The sequence below is a fragment of the Hylaeus volcanicus genome, chromosome 2 (assembly GCF_026283585.1).
Source record: "Hylaeus volcanicus isolate JK05 chromosome 2, UHH_iyHylVolc1.0_haploid, whole genome shotgun sequence".
In the NCBI taxonomy this organism is placed as follows: domain Eukaryota; kingdom Metazoa; phylum Arthropoda; class Insecta; order Hymenoptera; family Colletidae; genus Hylaeus; species Hylaeus volcanicus.
In genome coordinates this window covers 19,005,109-19,024,685 of record NC_071977.1, presented here as the reverse complement: position 1 = coordinate 19,024,685, position 19,577 = coordinate 19,005,109, and the positions used below count along the sequence as shown (strand labels likewise).

At 34.3% G+C, this 19,577-nt stretch overlaps 1 protein-coding gene across 4 annotated transcripts; it reads left to right on the top strand.

The window, feature by feature from the left end:
• Positions 1–4,331: 4,331 nt before the first annotated feature.
• LOC128872044 (transcription elongation regulator 1) lies at positions 4,332–13,850 on the top strand. 4 transcript variants are annotated; one of them, XR_008456087.1, is made up of 19 exons: positions 4,332–4,603; positions 5,111–5,369; positions 5,452–5,541; positions 5,614–5,808; positions 6,215–6,458; positions 6,555–6,773; positions 6,841–7,044; positions 7,109–7,397; positions 7,483–7,715; positions 7,825–7,985; positions 8,060–8,268; positions 8,359–8,509; positions 11,745–12,191; positions 12,327–12,536; positions 12,615–12,881; positions 12,976–13,053; positions 13,121–13,344; positions 13,420–13,611; positions 13,726–13,850. XR_008456087.1 is itself a non-coding variant. In XM_054114334.1 (18 exons), the coding sequence occupies exons 1-18, from the start codon at positions 4,449–4,451 to the stop codon at positions 13,421–13,423; spliced, it is 3,639 nt and encodes a 1,212-aa protein (XP_053970309.1). In that variant the 5' UTR covers positions 4,332–4,448; the 3' UTR covers positions 13,424–13,850. The 4 variants fall into 4 exon arrangements, 3 of the variants coding, with proteins under 3 accessions (XP_053970309.1, XP_053970310.1, XP_053970311.1); XM_054114334.1 differs by having other exon boundaries at positions 13,420–13,850; XM_054114335.1 differs by having other exon boundaries at positions 4,333–4,603; positions 5,123–5,369; positions 13,420–13,850.
• Positions 13,851–19,577: the final 5,727 nt, after the last annotated feature.

Genomic DNA, 19,577 nt, shown 5'->3' with positions numbered 1-19,577 from the left:
GACGCCACGAGTATTTTTGACTTGTGGTAGTTTAAGGCTATTTCAGTAACGAAACGTCAACTCCTTCGACCCGTTCCCCCGGTTTCGTACGCGCCGCCCTCTGTGTCCCTCTTTGTTTCTTGTTTTCCTTTCGCGTCCGCAGAAAATATTTTTCTTCTGACAGTTAAAAGCGCGGAACACCACCGCGACGATGATTCCCCGCTAACTATCGCCTTCGCGGTTGTCATTGACCCACGACTAATTCGAGGCCATGGAGATAAATCCATGAAAACCGCCCCAGGGACAAAGGAACACGCGAAGCGACCACACGAATGGCTTGGCGTCCTTTGGAGATAGGACGCGCGACTCGATGCTCGAGGATCCAGAGTTCTTTGTAACGTGGGGAAAACGTTGATTCACGCTTCGACTTGATTGGATTTATTTATGGAGCAGCTCCAAATCGATGCGGAAGGTTTCTTTGTGTTGAAACGAAACGCGCGCATAAAATTATAATTGTTATTAACAGCGAATGGTTCGACGTTGGGCAGCGAGAGATTCGATCAGATGCAAGAAGAGGCTGGGTCATTTTTGACCCTTGATGATATTTGTTAACTGCTACAACTGGGAGATGAACTTTTTTTATTGGACTTTATCTTACTACTTTAAATTGCAGTTTTTAACAATATTTGCTACAACACATTGACTGCTGGATTAAAACTCTTGGACATTTTCTATGTTATATGATAATGTGCTCTCAATGGTCTGTTGTATGCAATATATGGTACTAAAGATATGATGGAATAAAGCTACTTCACTTCTAACCGTCATCTTTGGTTTTATTAAATATTAAGTCTAGGAAAAGTAAAGTATTATTACATTCACAAGGAATTGGAGACATTTCCCATGATTTCTTTGTAAATTATTTTCCAAGGAATTAGGGAAATATATTACTTCCTATCGCACACTTCTTTGTAACTCCTTTTGCAAAAAATAAGGGTCATTTTCTTAACAACAAGAAACATTAAGACAAGAAGGACTAAAGATATTCATTATTTCTCATTATTTCTTTATAAACAAATCTACGAAAAAAGTGACAAGAAATAATAAATCGCTATAAGTTTATACAATTAAGTTTACAAAGAATAAATGAAAAATAATGAATTCTTCTTTCCTAAAAACGAATTTACAAAGAAGATATCAGAAATAATAGATTTCCCAGAATTTCTATAAATAAATTCACAAAGAAGAAATGGGAAATGGCAGGTTTCTCGAATTTTCTCAAGTAAATGAAGAAGAGTCTCGGACATTTTTGTAGTTACTGGGAAAAGTACTTTCAAATTTGGTGTCTCTCGGCACAGCGTTAATCAAGGTACAAAGACACCGCGAACAACAGGCTAGAGCGTTCCGTACAAGAGGAGGAAATGAAATTGTACCCCAACGAACGCTCGCCATTGTAATCCGGCCTTAAATAGAAATGCATCGCGAAGGGCGAACGCTTACGTTGGCGAGTAGAAATTTAATATACGCGTACATCGAACGAGACTTAACACGGTCACGGTGAATTGTAGACACGCGAGGCGTTGTTCGACGTCCAACAATAATCTTTCAAACGTGGATGAGGGTTGGTACTCAAAGATGACGACTCAATACAACGCGAAGCTAAACGATCGTAGCCGACCGCGAAACTAGATACCGTGAAGTAGGTATTACTTGCAACACTTTTTCACCTTAAGCCTATATTGTACAATCTAAGATCAATCTAAGATATTTTTGCAAAAAATGAATACTTCGATATTATAAACTTAAGTTTAAAGGGTCATAACAAGTGAATATTTGGGTACTTGTTGAATACTCTACTGCTTCACGCAATATAATATACTATTTAATAAATAAATTTTATAGTGCTCATACAAAAATATTTTCGAATAGTATTATTAATATAAAAAACATTAGAATCGCTCTTTATATTGTAGACTCCGAAAAAAATTCATAAGTATGCATTTATTCATTCTTCAAATTTATTTAATCCTTCCTTTACATACCTCTCTTCATAATTCTCTGGCTCAGACCAAAGACATTGCAATACGATTTCGTGAAACAAGACATGTCCAAAAGAGTATGTTTTACGAAAAAGTAAAATTGTTTAATGCTTTACCAGCAAATATGAAGAGACGCGAAAGAATTGAAACATTTAAACGAATGTTAAAGGGATACATTTTAACAATGTAGCTCGGATGCAATTGTATATTGTAAACAGCTGAGAAGGCTAATAAATTAATATCAATCAATCCTCATTAGGGATGCCAATAGTTCGTTGGGACTCACTGACCCCCTCTATAGCTCGGGTACCTTGGGATCGCTAAACCCGTACTGTAGCTACAACTAAATATAGCTACAGCCCCTGAGGTCTCAAAACAAAGAAGATATGATATGATTTCATACCTCGACAAAGAATCCATGTGCTCCATTTTTTTTGTATCCTATTTTACTTACATCATTACGATGTTCAGTCCCTGATTTGTACTTAAACCAAAACGTATAAGTATAATTGCTACCTGATTGGATTACAATTTGTCGTGTATGAGTTTAAAGACGATTTTACGATCTAGAGACAAATAGAATTTCCTTTTGGGGGATGACGTTCAGGGAAACGCTGGCCAAATTTAATTCCAGAAGCATTATCGAAACTATTATCGTGAGCCTTTGACGGGTAAGTGACACATCGCTATAGATATCGGCTGTACAAACAGTCTTAGGTGTTCGTGCAGCGACGCTTTGTGATCCGAGGTAGAGTTAATACGTGTACAGGTGCGTCAGCAAACCAATCATGTGCGAGCATTGATCTATCGAACAGCAGATGAATCAGTGAGTCTTGTGCTTGCAAAATAATTCGCATCATTTTCAAATCAACTCTTTCTATCTTGGCAAATAATTAAACTCTGAATAGTGGGGATTCTCCGGTTGAGCAAACGACTAAGCTACAAAGATAGACAACATTCTTGTCTTCACGAAAATTTCGAATATACCATTTACCAATTACTTGTCAAATAAAAGTGAAAATAAAAATAAAAATAAAAATAAAAATTTGAATCGTAGACTGCAATATTTCACAATATGGATAACTGTTCAGTGAAATAAACGAATACATATGCTGTTCTTATTTGTTATCAATTATTAGAATCGAATTTTGTTCATCTCCGCTTCGTGGGCTGTTATACTCTTAAACCTAATTATTCTGGAACATTTTTATTTATTTTAGATAACGAGTTCGGAAGAAATTAATTTCTAACAAAACAATAAAAAGGTACTTTAAAATCGTGATACTAGTAATATTGACCAAGTAAATTCTCCTGGCTTGAATATTATAAAAATGGACAAAGAATTACTATTATACTGATATTAAAAAAGTAATTTTATTGTTTACCATTTAATTGTCCGACCCAGATAATCTTTTTTGAAAATTAAAATACTCATTTTCTACAACTTTATGAAATTGTATTCTATTAGGAATAATTCTTATAAAATGGAGGTCTTACAAGCCCTCTTTACCATTTCCGTATCACTTCACAGGTACAATGTCAGCGCTATCGTCGGTGAAAATTGAAACTAAGTATGAGAAAAGTTACTCACTCAGTCGGTATTGAGATTTGTCCTGCTTTCATTGTTACAACAAATAGAGTAGCTTCTAAAACTCATAAGATAAATAATTCATGGTCTACCTTACATGCTTCAAAAACAAGCTATTCATATGATAAATCATATAAGAAAAATCGCTTGAGAGCAACGTTCAATTTCAAAAGTATTGCAAATTTAATGCACAAATAAGTGTTATCGCAGTACAATGTTTCAGCAAAAATTCGATTTCAATGCTGAAATGTAAATATCAGTAAAACTTGAACAATAAAAAAATATGTATTGCGAACAACAGGCAACAAGCTATGAACTTAGGCCAAACGAAATATTGCAACAGTAGGCAAATGTTTTAACAATGGAGATGGATAAAATTTTATTCCAATAACAAATGCCAAACAAGATCAATGTACAACTAATTATTTCCAATACTTACTCTAGTAAACAATTACACTTGTATTCCTTCATTATGCATACTTAATTCTACAACATAAATTTGATTAATTATCCAAAAAAGATAGACAAACAATTGTTTATCTATTATTTGTTATTCGAAATTTGTGTTTAGTTGAAAAACAAGCATCTCAAGTTCACTAGAAACAATTTCTAAACTAATAACTGAGAATCACTGACAGATAACGTGGCACCATATTCCTAGCCGTTAGGTTTGCCTCACTGTCACCGAATTTAGGGAAATTCGACTTTTCTGTTGGCAATAATATGTTTACGGCTTACATTGAATAAAATAGTGATTTGTTTGCGGCGTTTTTGTGCAAGCCTGAGAAAAGAGGCAAAAGGGCGTGTAGAAAAGAAATATTTAATTTCTGTATTATCTTGAAATGGACGTGAGTACCGAGCAAGCTCCTGCGGTTTCGGAAATCCCTTCGAATAATGAACAGGAGCACAATGAGGAGGGTATGGAAGAAACAGAAGATTACGGTTTCGATGGAGAAGATTATAGGCATTTTGTACCTCGGGGACGAGGTGGATTTAGGTGCGTTACAGTTTTTCTCAACACCCCATAGATCCATCATTGCTACGCGTTGTTCAAAATAAGAAACGAAAAAGTAAGGTTAAGTTGCCCCCTTGCAATCGCTGCCTGACCTAATATGCCCGACGAAACTATCAAACTTTGCATCGCCACCAATTCCTGATATCCTATTAAATACTATAAGAACGCGACTATTGTTTCTATTTACGCTCCTATACGATGATATGATTTGCCCATAATTGTTTTGATAAGATGTTTGTTTGTTAATGTAAATTTTCTGCACTTTGGAGTATTACATGGAAAAAGGTAACTGCCTTTGAATATATTTATGCTGTTTATCAAACCTAATGATCCAGTTGCATAAAATGGAACTGTTCATTCACCCGTATATATGTGTTCATTTTAAATGTAAAATTGGAGTCACTATAAAGATGATGTCTACTCTTGGGTAAATGATATGGACGTATGGTACGTAAAGTACATAGTCACAACACATAACAATAATTTAAGGGGTCATGGCAGAGGTGGGTTTGATTTCCCCATGAGAGGTGGGCCTCCAAGGTTTAGAGGAAGAGGATTTGGACCTAGAGGACCGATGTTTCGTGGAGCTAACAATGGATATCCATTTGAGGGACCGCCAAGGCCAAATTGTCCACCAGGGCCAGCTGGACCACGCTTCAGAGGACCTCCGCCATTCGATCCTAGCTGGGGACCTATGGGGCCACCAAATTTGATGGGACCACCAAATCTAATGGGACCTCCAGGAATGGTAATTATTTCAATGGAAAATGGTTTTGTCAACTTTTTTCCAATAAGTTGATTAAGTATTATTTAACTTTATATGCAATTAGCCACCGCCACACATGATGAATGGCCCAATTGGGACAGGTCCGGGACCATACGGACCACCTCCTGGAATGGGACCACCAAATATGAATAACGTAAATTTCGATTTACAGAAAGTTAATCAAGTTTATATGTATAGTGTCGCAAAACGAGGAATCTTGTTACAGATTCCAGGTCAACAACAACCTCCACAGCAACAGGCGCAACAACAAGCAAACATTCCAGGCTTAGATCTCAATGGAGAAGTATGGGTGGAAACAAAAACACCGGATGGCAAATCATATTATTATAACATTCGTACAAGAGAAACTACATGGACAAAACCAGAAGGTCCAAATGTGAAAGTCATGGTACAAGATCAGGTCTGGAATTGTTTCATGATTTATCAGTTACCGTTTGGATCCTACGCAACGCGATCGCGCTGTTCAAATTTTATGTCCAGAAGATCCACTACACTTTAGTACGATGGACGACTGACGGTATTATTTGGATTTTGCCGATGTCATCTGGTCACTTTACCAACTGCATTACGTTTATCGATGTGAAAAGGAGCGCGATCCCATTGTTTAACGCGAATAAATATAAATAAAACGATTCCTATCGCGCCCGTTAACTCACTTCTTACACGGTACATATAAGCGCTATTGCCGCAATAGCGGCATTTTTCGACAATGTTTTTTCAATGACCTCCAGAATCCAAACGGTTAAAACATTTTGTATAGTAAATTGTAATTATGGTTTCTACAAATGGTTTCAATATTGTTACAGTTAGAACAATTGGTACACGGAGCATCTAAACAAGCAGCCCCATCCAATATCCCTACCTCCACAGGTCCTACTCCAACTCAAATTAACGAGAATAGAGTTCCTCAAAGTAGTGAACAACCCCCTCCAAATAATGCAGATACTATGAATCAACTTAGTACTGCTCCTCCTGGTACAGGTCCACCTCCTACACTTGGCGAGACACCAGATGTTACTCCACAGCCATCCGACGCGGCTCAAGCGAATGGTAGAAAATAATCATTTTAATTATGATTTAAGAAATTAAAATTTATACACTTACAGTATAATACGAGAGAATTTTTATATCATCGTTAATATTTAGGTACAGCACCTGCAACTGTTGCTACCACTCCAGCTATGAATACACCAACAGTAAATACAAATATGATGCAACCTCCTCCTAATATGATACCTATGCAACATAGAATGCCAAATCAATTTGGTGGTCCAATTGCAACACAATTTGGAGCAACACCATTTGGTATGCCGCCACCAGGTTTTCAACCTTTTGGAGGTTATGGCCCACCACAAGCAAATTGGGGTAATATAAATTATGATTGCATAATTACTCATCTAAATACATTATTTTTTTAAATAATATTTGTTAGGTATGCCACAAATGCCACACGGAGTAATGACCCCACAAGCCCCAGCAGAGGACCCTGCCATATTAGCACAACTTGATCAAGAATTAGTAGCATCTGCTATGGTATGGACAGAACATCGTGCTCCAGATGGCAGGTTATATTATTATAACAGTAAAGCTGGAGAATCTGTTTGGGAGAAACCGCAGGCTTTGAAAGATCTAGACAGTACGTTATTTACACTATAAATTTCCAAACAACATATTTAATGTAGCAATATTTGTTATAATAGGATGTCTATTGCTAGGTGCAAAATTAGCGTTACGGCAAAAGGCAGAAGAAGCAGCTATCAGTAGTACGTCAAACACTACTGTGACTAATACTACCGTTACTAACAACAATGTTATCGCTGAACCTGCGAAACAAGAAAAACAGCAAGAAAGCAATCATGAAACCAAAGATAGCATAAAGGAAGCAGAGAATAACAAACCGAAAAAAGAAGAAACAGCGCCTAAAGAAGCTGCTAAACCTCAGGATAAATCTAGACCAATCTCTAGCACACCGGTGCCTGGAACCCCATGGTAAGAAAACCTATTTTTAGGACTGTTTACGTTGATATCATTCTTTAATAGCTAATCAAATTCATTTACGTTATTTATTAATTAGGTGTGTTGTTTGGACTGGCGATGGACGTGTATTTTTCTATAATCCTTCCTCACGTATTTCGGTCTGGGAAAGGCCAGATGATCTTATTGGTCGTCAAGATGTTGATAAAATGGTTTCTAATCCGCCGGATGCAGTGGCAACTCCTAAACCCGCACGTCAGTCAGATACAAGCGAAAGCAGTGACGATGATCAACCGACACCGGCGAAAAAAATGAAACAGGAAGAAACTAAGAGTAAATATTATATCTATAATATTTATACGCTATATTATAATATTTTCAAAAGAAAATAAATCTCACTCGAAACGAAGAGGCAGTGAAACAAACAATCTTTCCATTTCAGCTGTCATGCCGAAAGAAGAAGAAGAGAAAGAAAATAAGAAAACTATTGATATCGGTAAAGAAGCTGCAATAGAAGCAGAAGTACGAGCCGCTCGAGAGAGAGCCATTGTTCCCCTGGAAACACGGATTAAATCATTTAGGGACATGCTTGCAGAGAAAGATGTAATTCTTTTTGTTTAAAATATAGCCAAATAATCAACTTAGCGCAAACTTATATTCGTTTACGATGTTTATAGGTGTCAGCGTTCAGTACTTGGGAGAAGGAACTTCATAAAATAGTGTTCGATCCTCGTTATCTACTTTTGACGTCAAAGGAGAGGAAACAAGTGTTCGAGAAATATGTGAAGGAGAGGGCTGAAGAAGAAAGGCGGGAAAAAAGAAACAAAATGAAGGAACGGAAGGAACAATTTCAGAAATTGTTAGAGGAAGCTGGTCTTCATGGAAAGTATGTAGAAATTCAGTTTACTTTCTTTGAATTTTGATAATATCTTTACTATTTGATTTACTTTACCACGAATGAATATTTTGTGTCCAGGTCCTCATTTAGTGATTTTGCTCAAAAGCATGGGCGCGATGAACGATTTAAGAATGTAGAAAAGATGCGTGAACGGGAGAGCCTTTTCAACGAATATCTACTGGAAGTGCGAAAAAAGGAAAAAGAGGAAAAAACAGCAAAACGAGAACAGGTATTTTTATTTTATTAACATTCTTGATTTGTTGCTATGCAAACCTTACTTTTCAGGATTCGTGCTACAGTATAAGAATTGAAAGATTTATGAATACTTTAGACATTCGATACCATAAGTAAGAAAAAATATCCTAAAGATATGTTACCTTATTAACGTGATAAAGAGCATACCAAATTTTTAGAAGTACTTGAGAATTAAGGTACCCTTTTATTAATTTATTTAAAAATTCATAAATTATAGATTCATATTGCAATTTTAGTATTAAGGATGCAAAGCATTTAGAATGCGTACCTTTTCGCATCGAACTCGATGTTCTTCGTTTCTTTTTTCTCTATTTCACTTAATTGCAAACTATATCCCTAGTATTGTTTGGTACCTCAATTCTCTAGGTCTATCAAAGTATCATAAAACAAAATTTCTTTTCGAGTACAACCATCAAGCCTTTCCCTTTTTCCATACCAAACTCATTAGGTTCTCACGTCTCATGCATCCTCCATTTCATTCGAAGAAATAATATAGTACATTACTGAGAATATAGACATAGCATATACTACATTCGCGATAAGTTCGATAGAAGCTGAATAAGCCTTTGTTCAGCACCCACTTATGTATAAACAAAATTTACATTGTTTAACTCTTCGAGAAAGATAATTATATGCTACTGTTGAGTGATATTTAATAATGTGCGATGATATAAGAAAATGAATAATAAGTGAACAAATAATGTTCTAATCTTAAATAAGATAGGATAATGTTTAATGAATTTATATTTTCAGCGATAATTAATCATTCTTTCAGGTTCTATAGGTATGTTACTATTTTGTTCCACTTGTAAGATTATCTAATATGAATTCCTAAATTAATGGCTGAAGAACACATACCAGGAGAAGTTTCTCTAATAATTCTCTACTCCAGTAGATTTTCTCGATAGACAAAAGTTTTGTAGCTCTAAGATGGGAGATGTAGAGAATAAAATTTTAGTATGTGACGGTTCCTTATGTACTTATGTGTTCTGAACTCTCCACTTCAGTCAGGAGGCAGGCAGGACAGGTTCCGTATGTGGAGTGGCTTGGTTCTGAAGCTGGTTGGTGGCATGGATGATGTCATCTACCATCCCCACCTACACTGCGTGGCACAGTTGGCACACCCTCGCGCGCCGCATTCTTTACTCCAAAGCAGAGTCATGAGAATGAACGAACTCGGTATTTGTATATTACTCGTAATCCTCGTTACTTCAAAAGATTAACTTTTCCCCAAAATCAAAACCAATTTCAAAGGAATTGAATATAAATCATTATCAGTAAACGGGGTGTCGACCCCAATGGTAGCGTCAATTCCAAACATAGTTACGAATCTTATTCGGTTTCCTGGAGATAAAGAACCGTTATCTGCGCTAAACAAAAATAAGCTACCAATTCATGTAATGATCAATGTATCAACATAAGAACAAACTTATTCTTTTCACGCGTATTATTTTATATAAACATAATTTCAGTTTCCCACGTACAATGATTTTATTTTCACGAATCATTTTACAGTTTCCGACAGGGAAAAGTTTAAATAGTGCTAAGTTTTTTTACAATCAAAGATTACTTTATCTTTTATAGTTGTTCTTATGTCAATACATGGTGTACTAAAATTTAAATATAAATTTAAAATTGCAATTCATATCTAAAATTGATGAAATACATTTCAATTGGTGTAATAACATAAATTTTTCCTAATTTGTTTCTTTTGTTTTTTGTATTATTGTGAAAATTTTAAATATTTTTACTTAATATAAAATTTAATACAATCGATTTCTAAAGACGATTTTAGCAAAAAGAAAGAAACTATTGATTTGAAGCAACAAGATGAGTATACTGAAACAATAGAATGAGTGCGCTTTTATGAAATTTGGTTTGTATCCTTTGGAGAACCTTGACTGCTTTTGTCTTAAGAAAACTAGAAGTGGACTTTGCAATAATTGTGTTTAGATGGAAGTTAAACGATTGTGGCACAAATTTCTTACTACGTCAAAGCTATGTAGGATCAGGATCCGAGTAATAACTGTAATGACAAATTCAAGACCAAAATGTGCCAGCAACTTTAAACTCTAATCATCTTTTCATTGCGAAATAAACATGTATTAAGTATACTTATATACGATAACAAGTTGTTATAATTATATTAAAATTTAGGTCGTTCACAAATTACGTAATGGGAATTTGAAGATAAGAAATACTGCTATTATTTGCTATTTCGAGAATATAAAATCAAGGAACCAGGAACATATAATATGTTACCACGCAGTATTAAAATGTTGGAAAACATTTATAATCATAATATGAAATCTATTCTACAGTTAATCTAGTAGTTCATTAAAGAATTCTAGAATGTTATTAATAGAAAGTTTCAAAGAATGCACTGAAGTTTAATTTTAAGATTCTTCCATTCTTATTTGTTAAGAATTTTATTGTACATATCATATCTGTATTACACATTCTCATCATTGAATGCTTAATAGTAATAATAAAAATACAGATCGAAAAGGTACTGCACGAAAGATGGTAAAGAGAAGTAAAACCTCGTTTCGTAATTTGAACGGCTGAAAGCTTTTAATATTTTCAAAATCTCGTGACAATATACTAACGACTGTTTTCTTTTCAGCAAGGGCAGCAGATAAAAATTTATTCATTTTATATTCCGTCTTATCATTAAATAACAGCATATCCGTTTTTCTACGTCTTGTATCATCTACTATGCATCAATTCTAGTATATCAATATGCTAAACATTTAATGATGACTCGGTAAAAATTAAGTATTTTTACAGCTATAATGAGTATACTTTTTTTCAGCGAAACCGACCAGCTTATTTCATTAAAAATTCCAACAAGTAGAGCCCTTAATGTTGCGATACCTTCTGACACGAACGAATGACACGAATGACTATTTCTTCTACCCCTAACGAAATGTAGTTTGAAAACCAATAAAAAGGTTTGCAAGTTGAAATAGTTTGACCCACATTACAAGTCATTAATTTTTTAATAATATTGTCAAAGTGATTGTAATGTGGCTGACCGTGTAATCATTGGATGGAAATATTAAGCGTGCATGATAAAACTGAGACAAATAAAAAAATCTATATATACATATAAAATTTCAATTTTAAGACAGAACTGTACAAATAGACTATAAGCAAAAACTGATTGCCTTTCAACAATGAAAACTCTTACGGTAAATGCGTTTCAGGTGAAAAAGGAATTCATAGCGATGCTACGTGAGCACAAAGACATCGACAGACATTCGCATTGGAGCGATTGTAAGAAAAAATTGGAATCAGATTGGAGGTACAGAGTGGTAGAGTCGGCAAGCACGCGAGAAGATTGGTTTAGGGATTACGTTCGTATGCTAAAGGAGGAGCGGAAAAAGGAAAAGGAAAAAGACAAAGACCACCGGCACAGGGACAAAGATCATCATAAATCAGAGAAGAAGGATAGGGACAGAAAGGATGTGGATAAGTACAAGGAAAAATCATCAAAGGACCGAGTTGACAAGGACAGTTCAAAGGACAAAAAACAACGACGAAGCGAAGCACCAGCGGAAGAAAATGGCAAAGAAAAGAAAGAAGCAGTAGTGGAAAAGGAAAGTGGAGAAATCGAAGACAATGATGAAAAACCGACAAAGAAAGAAAATGACGTAAGCGTTATTCAATGTTTGCTTAACGTAACTTAATCGAATTATGATCACCTAAAAATGATGAATTATATTATTATAATAGATTTTATGTAATAAAAATCGCATTAGTAATATATATTACATTTCTTCATTTAGAAGGAGGACGCAGAGGAGCAATCCGATTCAGAGGAAGACCGTGAGAAACAAAAACGTGAGCGTGAACGAAGAGCGGAAGCAAGTCTCCGCGAGAGAGAAAGAGAAGTTCAAAGAACACTCGCTACCCATCTTCGCGATAGAGATAAAGAAAGGCAGCATCATCGTCACACAGAAGCAGTGCAGCATTTCAGTGCTCTTCTCGCTGATTTAGTATGTATCATATTTATACGACTCATTAACATCTTGAATATATTTAGCGCACTTGATTAACATAACACGCGTATGCAGGTAAGGAACGGTGACCTAGCATGGCGAGAAGCAAAACGACAATTGCGGAAGGATCACAGATGGGAACTAGCGGAGAGCTTAGATCGCGAGGAAAAGGAGAGATTATTTAATGAGCACATAGAACAGCTTAGTCGCAAGAAACGTGATAAATTCAGAGAGCTTCTCGATGAAGTAGGAGCTTCTACTGAACTTACTGCATCCTGGAGAGATATCAAAAAATCGTTAAAGGACGATCCCAGATATCTTAAATTCTCTTCAAGCGATCGGGTGTGTAATGTATTTAAAAATGTATAAGTGTAAAATAAGGTTTTTTTTTTTTTTTTTTTTTTTTTTACGTTATACTATATTTACTTTTTCACAGAAATGCGAGAAAGAATTTAAAGAATATATTAAGGATAAACTTGTTGCGGCTAAAGCTGACTTTAGAGAACTCCTACAGGTACGTTCAAAATATATTCTGATTCTCTGTATTTCTGGTAGCATGTATACATAAATATTAATTTCAGGAAACAAAACTTATTACGGACAAAACATACAAAAAAGTACAAGAAAACAGTACACATTTAGCGGAAATTGAGGAAATTTTAAGGAAGGATCGAAGATTCCTTGTATTAGAAGCAGCAGCCGCTGAACGAACTCGTTTGTTAATGGGATATTTGGAGGAATTGGCTCGTAGAGGTCCGCCTCCACCGCCTACGGCCTCAGAGCCGTCAAGGAGACCAACTACAAAGTAATTATTGTTTCTAAAAAACAGACAAAAGATATTAATACGTGTATGAATTCATGAAAAATCTTTTTGTTCTAGTTAAGGGGACCCACATCAAAACATGGTATACATATGGTGTCCAATAACAAATCAGTGATTGAATTTATAGCTGTAGTTGAATTGAAGTACTTTACACACGAGATGATTATCGCCTGTAATTATAGGACTCAATAAAATAACGCCAATTCCACACAGCTAAAAATGTGTGTCATACTGTAAAGATGCCATAGTGTAAGCATATATCATTATTTGTTGGATTACTTTAAATAGTTAGTAGTTACAAAAGAGTTATTGACATTATATAATGCTATCATAGAGTGCGAATTTTATACATATTTTATCCAGGTTTGTTAAATAAGCATCCCAATTACGAATATTTTGTATGAAAATTACACGGGAATTGTGACGACGAGTGTTTCTTGTACTTTCAAATAGTTTAGAAGCATGTGCAATGAATTTCTGTAAACTGATTTTAAATTTAATATTTCGAAAAGTTAATCCTTATACCTAAAAAAAAAGAGAACAATTAAATAAGTATAATGTACGACAATCACGCACGATATTTTTACGGAGTACTATTCAGAAATCATGTTTTCAATTTTCAAATTACTTTCTTCGCACAGCTCTGTTGGATGACGAACCGTAAGTATCCTACAAAATATTCTCATCTGAAATGTTATCAGTTCTACAAGTGACATAATTAAATCGATCGATATAAATCATTGTACATAAATCAATATATTATCCGCAGTAGCATTATTTAAAATGTACGTATGTGGCATTTTTACGGTATAAAATTTTCAATCTGATGCAAACAATATACGATAGAAAAATATATTTTATCGAATAAAGTATTGTTAAAAAATGCGACGAATCATATTCACATATAGTTCCCAGTAATCTATAGTTATGTACATTTTATTTCTAATATTTTCTAATGTATCATTGCTGAAATGTCTTTCGCGTAAGCGTAAGCAATGAAGAATATATACAATCAGTGAAATAAATACTCGTACAGAAACCATTTATTTTAAATGGGTTGATGTAAGAATACTTCTTACACTGACTGTATCCATGTTAATATGATCTCATAATAAAACAACTGAAGATTGCAGAATTATCCCAATAATTGTATATTTTATTTCACGTAAACGGTGTCAAAGTGTTTGTTTAATCAGCATGCGATTATTTTTCTTCAGCGATAAACTTTCGACTAATACTATCGTGTAGTGTTACGATGTAAGTCCTAACCTTAAAAAATAATGAATTCTATTGTAAATGAAAACTCCATGACTCTGTTTAAAACAAAGGCAAACACGATACTTTATTGCAGTTGTACAATTTTATCACGTATATCATTAGACATATATCTACTACGTATACTTCCGGTTACCGCGAACTCTATCAGGAACTTTAACGCCAGTCGAGTCGCGCGGTGATTTCAATGCTAGGAGAAGCGGAGATTTCAACGCCTGCAAGTGTGAAAGCAATATCACATCGCATCGTATCTCACTTTACAGGTACCACATAAATTGTATTATTCGTATAACAATAAATATTATTCATTATGCATCACGACCAGATAAAATACTAATTTATTCAATAAATTTATATTGAGGATTTGGAAGAAATAAAATTCTTGGCTTTTATGCTTTAAAATTGATACTTTCAGCGTTAAGTACCTGGAAAAATACCCTCAAATTTTATTAAGTAGGTGAATAATGTAATAAAAGTATTACAAATGTATAAAATACACGACAAATTTTGTATTGCTTGAAGCTGATGTTACCAAAGGTTGCGTAATTGACTTCAGGTTACACCTGTGTAGGTGGCAAAGATACCTCCAGATGTGGAAACATTATTCCGCAAGTTCGTATCGTTGTCACGAAACAAAATACCGTAGGTACATGAATCTATATTGTATATCTTTGTCGTTACCGTTAGAATCGGGACCGGCACGTTGCACTTCCTGCTAACTTGATAGGAATACAAATTGGCAACTTGACGCGATGGCTAGTTCGTAACCGAATCTCAGAATTTTATATAAGTAGGAGTTGAACGACATTCCTCGGATAACAATATACGAATATATTTTAAAACAAATTAGAAATACAAACTAATTTAACTAACTCTAAAGCTGGATATAAACAAGAGAAAAAATAGACTATTCGTGAAAATTAAATTATTAATTGAATTTGAAACTAATTATCTCAAAAATTATGTAAATAATAACGTCACACCATATTTCATATCATAATGTACTCATCTATGGATTATGAAATAATAGAATTTAATTATAGACTTGTATCGCTACAGATTTAAAAAAAAAAGACAGCTTGTAATTTTTTTGAAACAGTATACGTTATAAATTAATTCATTATTAATCTATTAATAACATGCAGCAGCAAACTAGCATCATGTGCTATATATCAATTTTAGTTTCTAATACATTTCGTTTCCGCTACTCACACCGATTGGATTTGCAGTACCTAAATCTTTAATAATTCTGCTTAATATCCAAGAAACCAAATAAAAATTACTTCTGTAAAAATTTACCAAATTGTTAAATTAGCTCGTCTTCTTTCAAATTTTATCAGTGTTAGCTGATTTTTAAAATTGTTTACAGTACACACCAAACAAAATGTCATCTATCAATGTATTGTTTACACTTTTCATTAGCCGCTTCTTTTATTTATTCATCACTAAATGGTGTCTATATTCAAGAATAACAAAGGAATTGAGATGGTTACGATCTAAGTGACCTGTACGTATTAAGCAACTCAGCTCCGCTAATTCCAGCTAATGTTCTCCTTACGGTAATAATCTAGACGTTATTAGAGCATTGTCGTCAACTTCATTGCGTCATGGTAGTACTTTCCCTAACTGTCCCGACCTTCCTCGTTTTTGTTTCCTTCAGAGTTTATATCTGGTTTCTGGCCGGATGTGAATCAGTTCGAAATCGACGGGAACTCCGATTCGTAAAGGTCGTCCGCGACTGCCAAGGGTTAACGAACGTGTTGCAACAGGATAAAATCGACTCTGAACAAATATTTGCGAAGGTCCTGGCGAAGGACGCGCCCATGTTATGACATTCTCGAGCCACATTCTTCGTGGTCCGAAAACCATCGACGAGACTGAGAAAAATAAAGAACTTGTATTTCTGCTGCTTTGATGTAAATATGAAAAAATATCAGTATCAACGTTTGCGAATATAAAATAAAAGTAAGATGTTCGCCAGTCTCGTAAGGATGTATTTGCCATCTTCTGTACTACAATAGGTAGTACTGTTAAAATTGAAATTATAATTGCTAGTTTGTGTGCATAAAAGATAATTTGGCGAATCATTTTAAGATATTCTAAAAATAATCTTTAATATAAATTAAATTACGAGTTGCAGAGAAAATTATAAATGCAGAGAGGTATTTATGAAAAGATAATGAACATAGGCGTCGAAATGTAACCTTGAAATAAATACATATGTGTGAGACTGGTGAGCAGTGATCTGGATTTTTACACGTATCATTTATCAAGCAGTGAGAAGAAACCAACGAGCTTTAGCAACATGACTTTCAAATGCCCATAAGATCGAAGATTATGGAGTTATAGTTTGAAAGAAATATTTTTTAATACAAAATACAAGACCTCAAAAATAATGAATCAAAATTCAACATTTTCACGAAAATGTCAATCAAAACTTTTAGTGTCATTAGTCTCATAATTATTTATATCAACAACAACACATTCTAGAGTCGTTTACATACATGAAAAACGTTAAGCTTAGAGTGACGAGTATATAAAAATAATATTAAAAAAAAAAAAAGAAAAACGAGTCTGTGGTGTTAATATTTATGAAACTTCGGAGATTGTAAGCGGTGGTGAAATAACGACGAAGAGCTGAAGAAAACAAAGGACACCACACGTGTGCATCTTCAGTGTGACTCGAATCCTGATCGACAAACCGGATCTTCATAAATTTTCAATAGGAAATTACCCGCTTCGAAAATACTGACTCCAATGCGCGTAGTAAAGATAAATTTCACAGATCGAAACGATCACTATAAAGCAGCTTTGAATTTTGTTCAAAATTTTATACTTGAATTTTTATAGCTATATATCTACACAGAAGGTACTTCCTAGTAGACAATAATTATGTGAGTACATCTATTAGGTTGTCCTAAAACTTTCTTCCGTGACTTGCATTCAGTTATTTTGTATGTCACTGTTCATATAAATAGACAACCTAATTTCTTCGATGCTAATATTGTAACAGTAATGAAGTAAAATGAATCGTAGGAAATGCAATAATGTAACATTAGACAAAAAATATTATGTATGTATTACTTATTACTGAAATGGAAGAAACTTTAAGGACAACCTAATAGAAGTATTTGTGTACGTGTACTAATTAAAAGTAGATATAAATAACATGAATTAACATGAGTTCATTTATCTTGGACTACCGGTCTCCTCCTCTTTTAAACATTTACGTTTTTAGGGTTTAATAATACTACTTTTGAGTCAGGATATCCAGTCACACCTATTATCATTTAACATTTTATTCTCAGAATTAAGGAGAACGTTCTATGAAACATGCAATGTCGCCTACTTTCATGACACTTTCCCCATATGTCTACTACTGAAATAAAGTGTTAACTATCGTAACTTTCATTTTTTATACTGAAAATCGTACATCCGATATTGGTTAATCTGTAAGGCTTTTATAATATGTAAAAACTACATGAAATTTTTGAAATATATTAGAAATAATTTCTTTGGTTATAAGAATGCCTACATTTTTTTTCCAACGTTTCGACTAAACCTGCTACTACCTCTGTTTAAGGTCAACATCTTCAACGCAAAGAACATAATGAATATTAATTTTATGAACCTGAGAAATACGTTCTGACTCTTGGTTTTTAGTCATATTAAAAAGGAAGAACTTAGAAATAATACATTGAAATATGATATAGTATTATACAGGATGTTTGATAACTGGTGGTACAAGTGAAAAGGGGGTAATTATACACGAAAAAATAAGCGGAAAATATAGAGTAAAATTGTTTCATGCGAGGCTTTGTTTTCGAGAAAATCGACTTTGAATTTTCGTCGGTTACGGATACACTTGATCATGTCTCGTTATAACGAATCCCACTGTAGATCATTGTTTCTATGGTGATTATCACAATTTAAGTTGGGTTTTATAGTAACGGAAAATTACAAACACGTAATAAAATAGAATGTTCATGTAACCATAAAGTATATTATTACAGAAATTGCTGAAAATGTTCTTCATTCTGCCGAATACATACTTCTGCTCTTCTAATTAAATTTCTATGAACGCTTTCTAACGTATTCGATTCTTTTAATGTATGAAAGGCTATAATAATCTTTTCTTTTAATTGCTTGCAACTTGTGATTTCTTCAGAATACACAATTGATTTAATATGCCTCCATGAATAAAAGTCAAAGCAAAATTTCAAAGTCGATTTTCTCGGAAACAAAGCCTCGCATGAAACAATTTTACTCTATATTTTCCGCTTATTTTTTTTATATAGAATCATTTCATGTAGTATTTAAGAAGTTAGTTATACGATACATTCTAATGATACTTTCTCATGTAAAAGACAATAAAATCTAGACAAAATCATCATTTAAAATTGAGGAATCCAAAGGATGCCAGACGGGAACAGTTGATATTTGAAACAATTTTGTGCGATATGAATTGAAAAAATTACCAAATATACTTCAATACATACCTAAAATATTCTCAAAGTTAAAAAGATTCAATAAATCTTTCTCTGTAAACAAAAAAAAAGAAAAACACTTTATATTTAGCCGTCTAATGTGGTTTCCTTGTTCGAACGTATACAGTGGCGCGTTTACCTTAAATCCCTTCTTTCGAAGGCTGCAAAAAAAGAAGTATCATGAACCCCGAAGGTCCTCGGGCGTTCGAATGATCGCCGATGGTTGCGGTCGACCTTCGCGAAGGTACAAGAAAGGTCGTTCCCCGGGGGCGTTCTCAAATTTTTGCTAAAACCCGTCCCTGGGATTTTTTCTAAGTACCACAGTTCCCTCTGGTTCGTTCGTCACAAAGACGTTACCAGGAGAGGCGAGCGTGCGAAGTGGCGGTAACAGAAAGGAGAGGGTAAAGATCTCGATGGCCTCGGCATGCCAGCTCCGCCTCGCGAGGCGCGCAG

Coding starts and splice junctions, on each gene's coding strand:
- LOC128872044 (XM_054114334.1), top strand. CDS start 4,449: ATGGACGTGAGTACCGAGCAAGCTCCTGCGGTTTCGGAAATCCCTTCG. Junction 7,045..7,108: donor GGCTTTGAAAGATCTAGACA/GTACGTTATTTA, acceptor TTGTTATAATAG/GATGTCTATTGCTAGGTGCA. Junction 7,986..8,059: donor ACATGCTTGCAGAGAAAGAT/GTAATTCTTTTT, acceptor CGATGTTTATAG/GTGTCAGCGTTCAGTACTTG.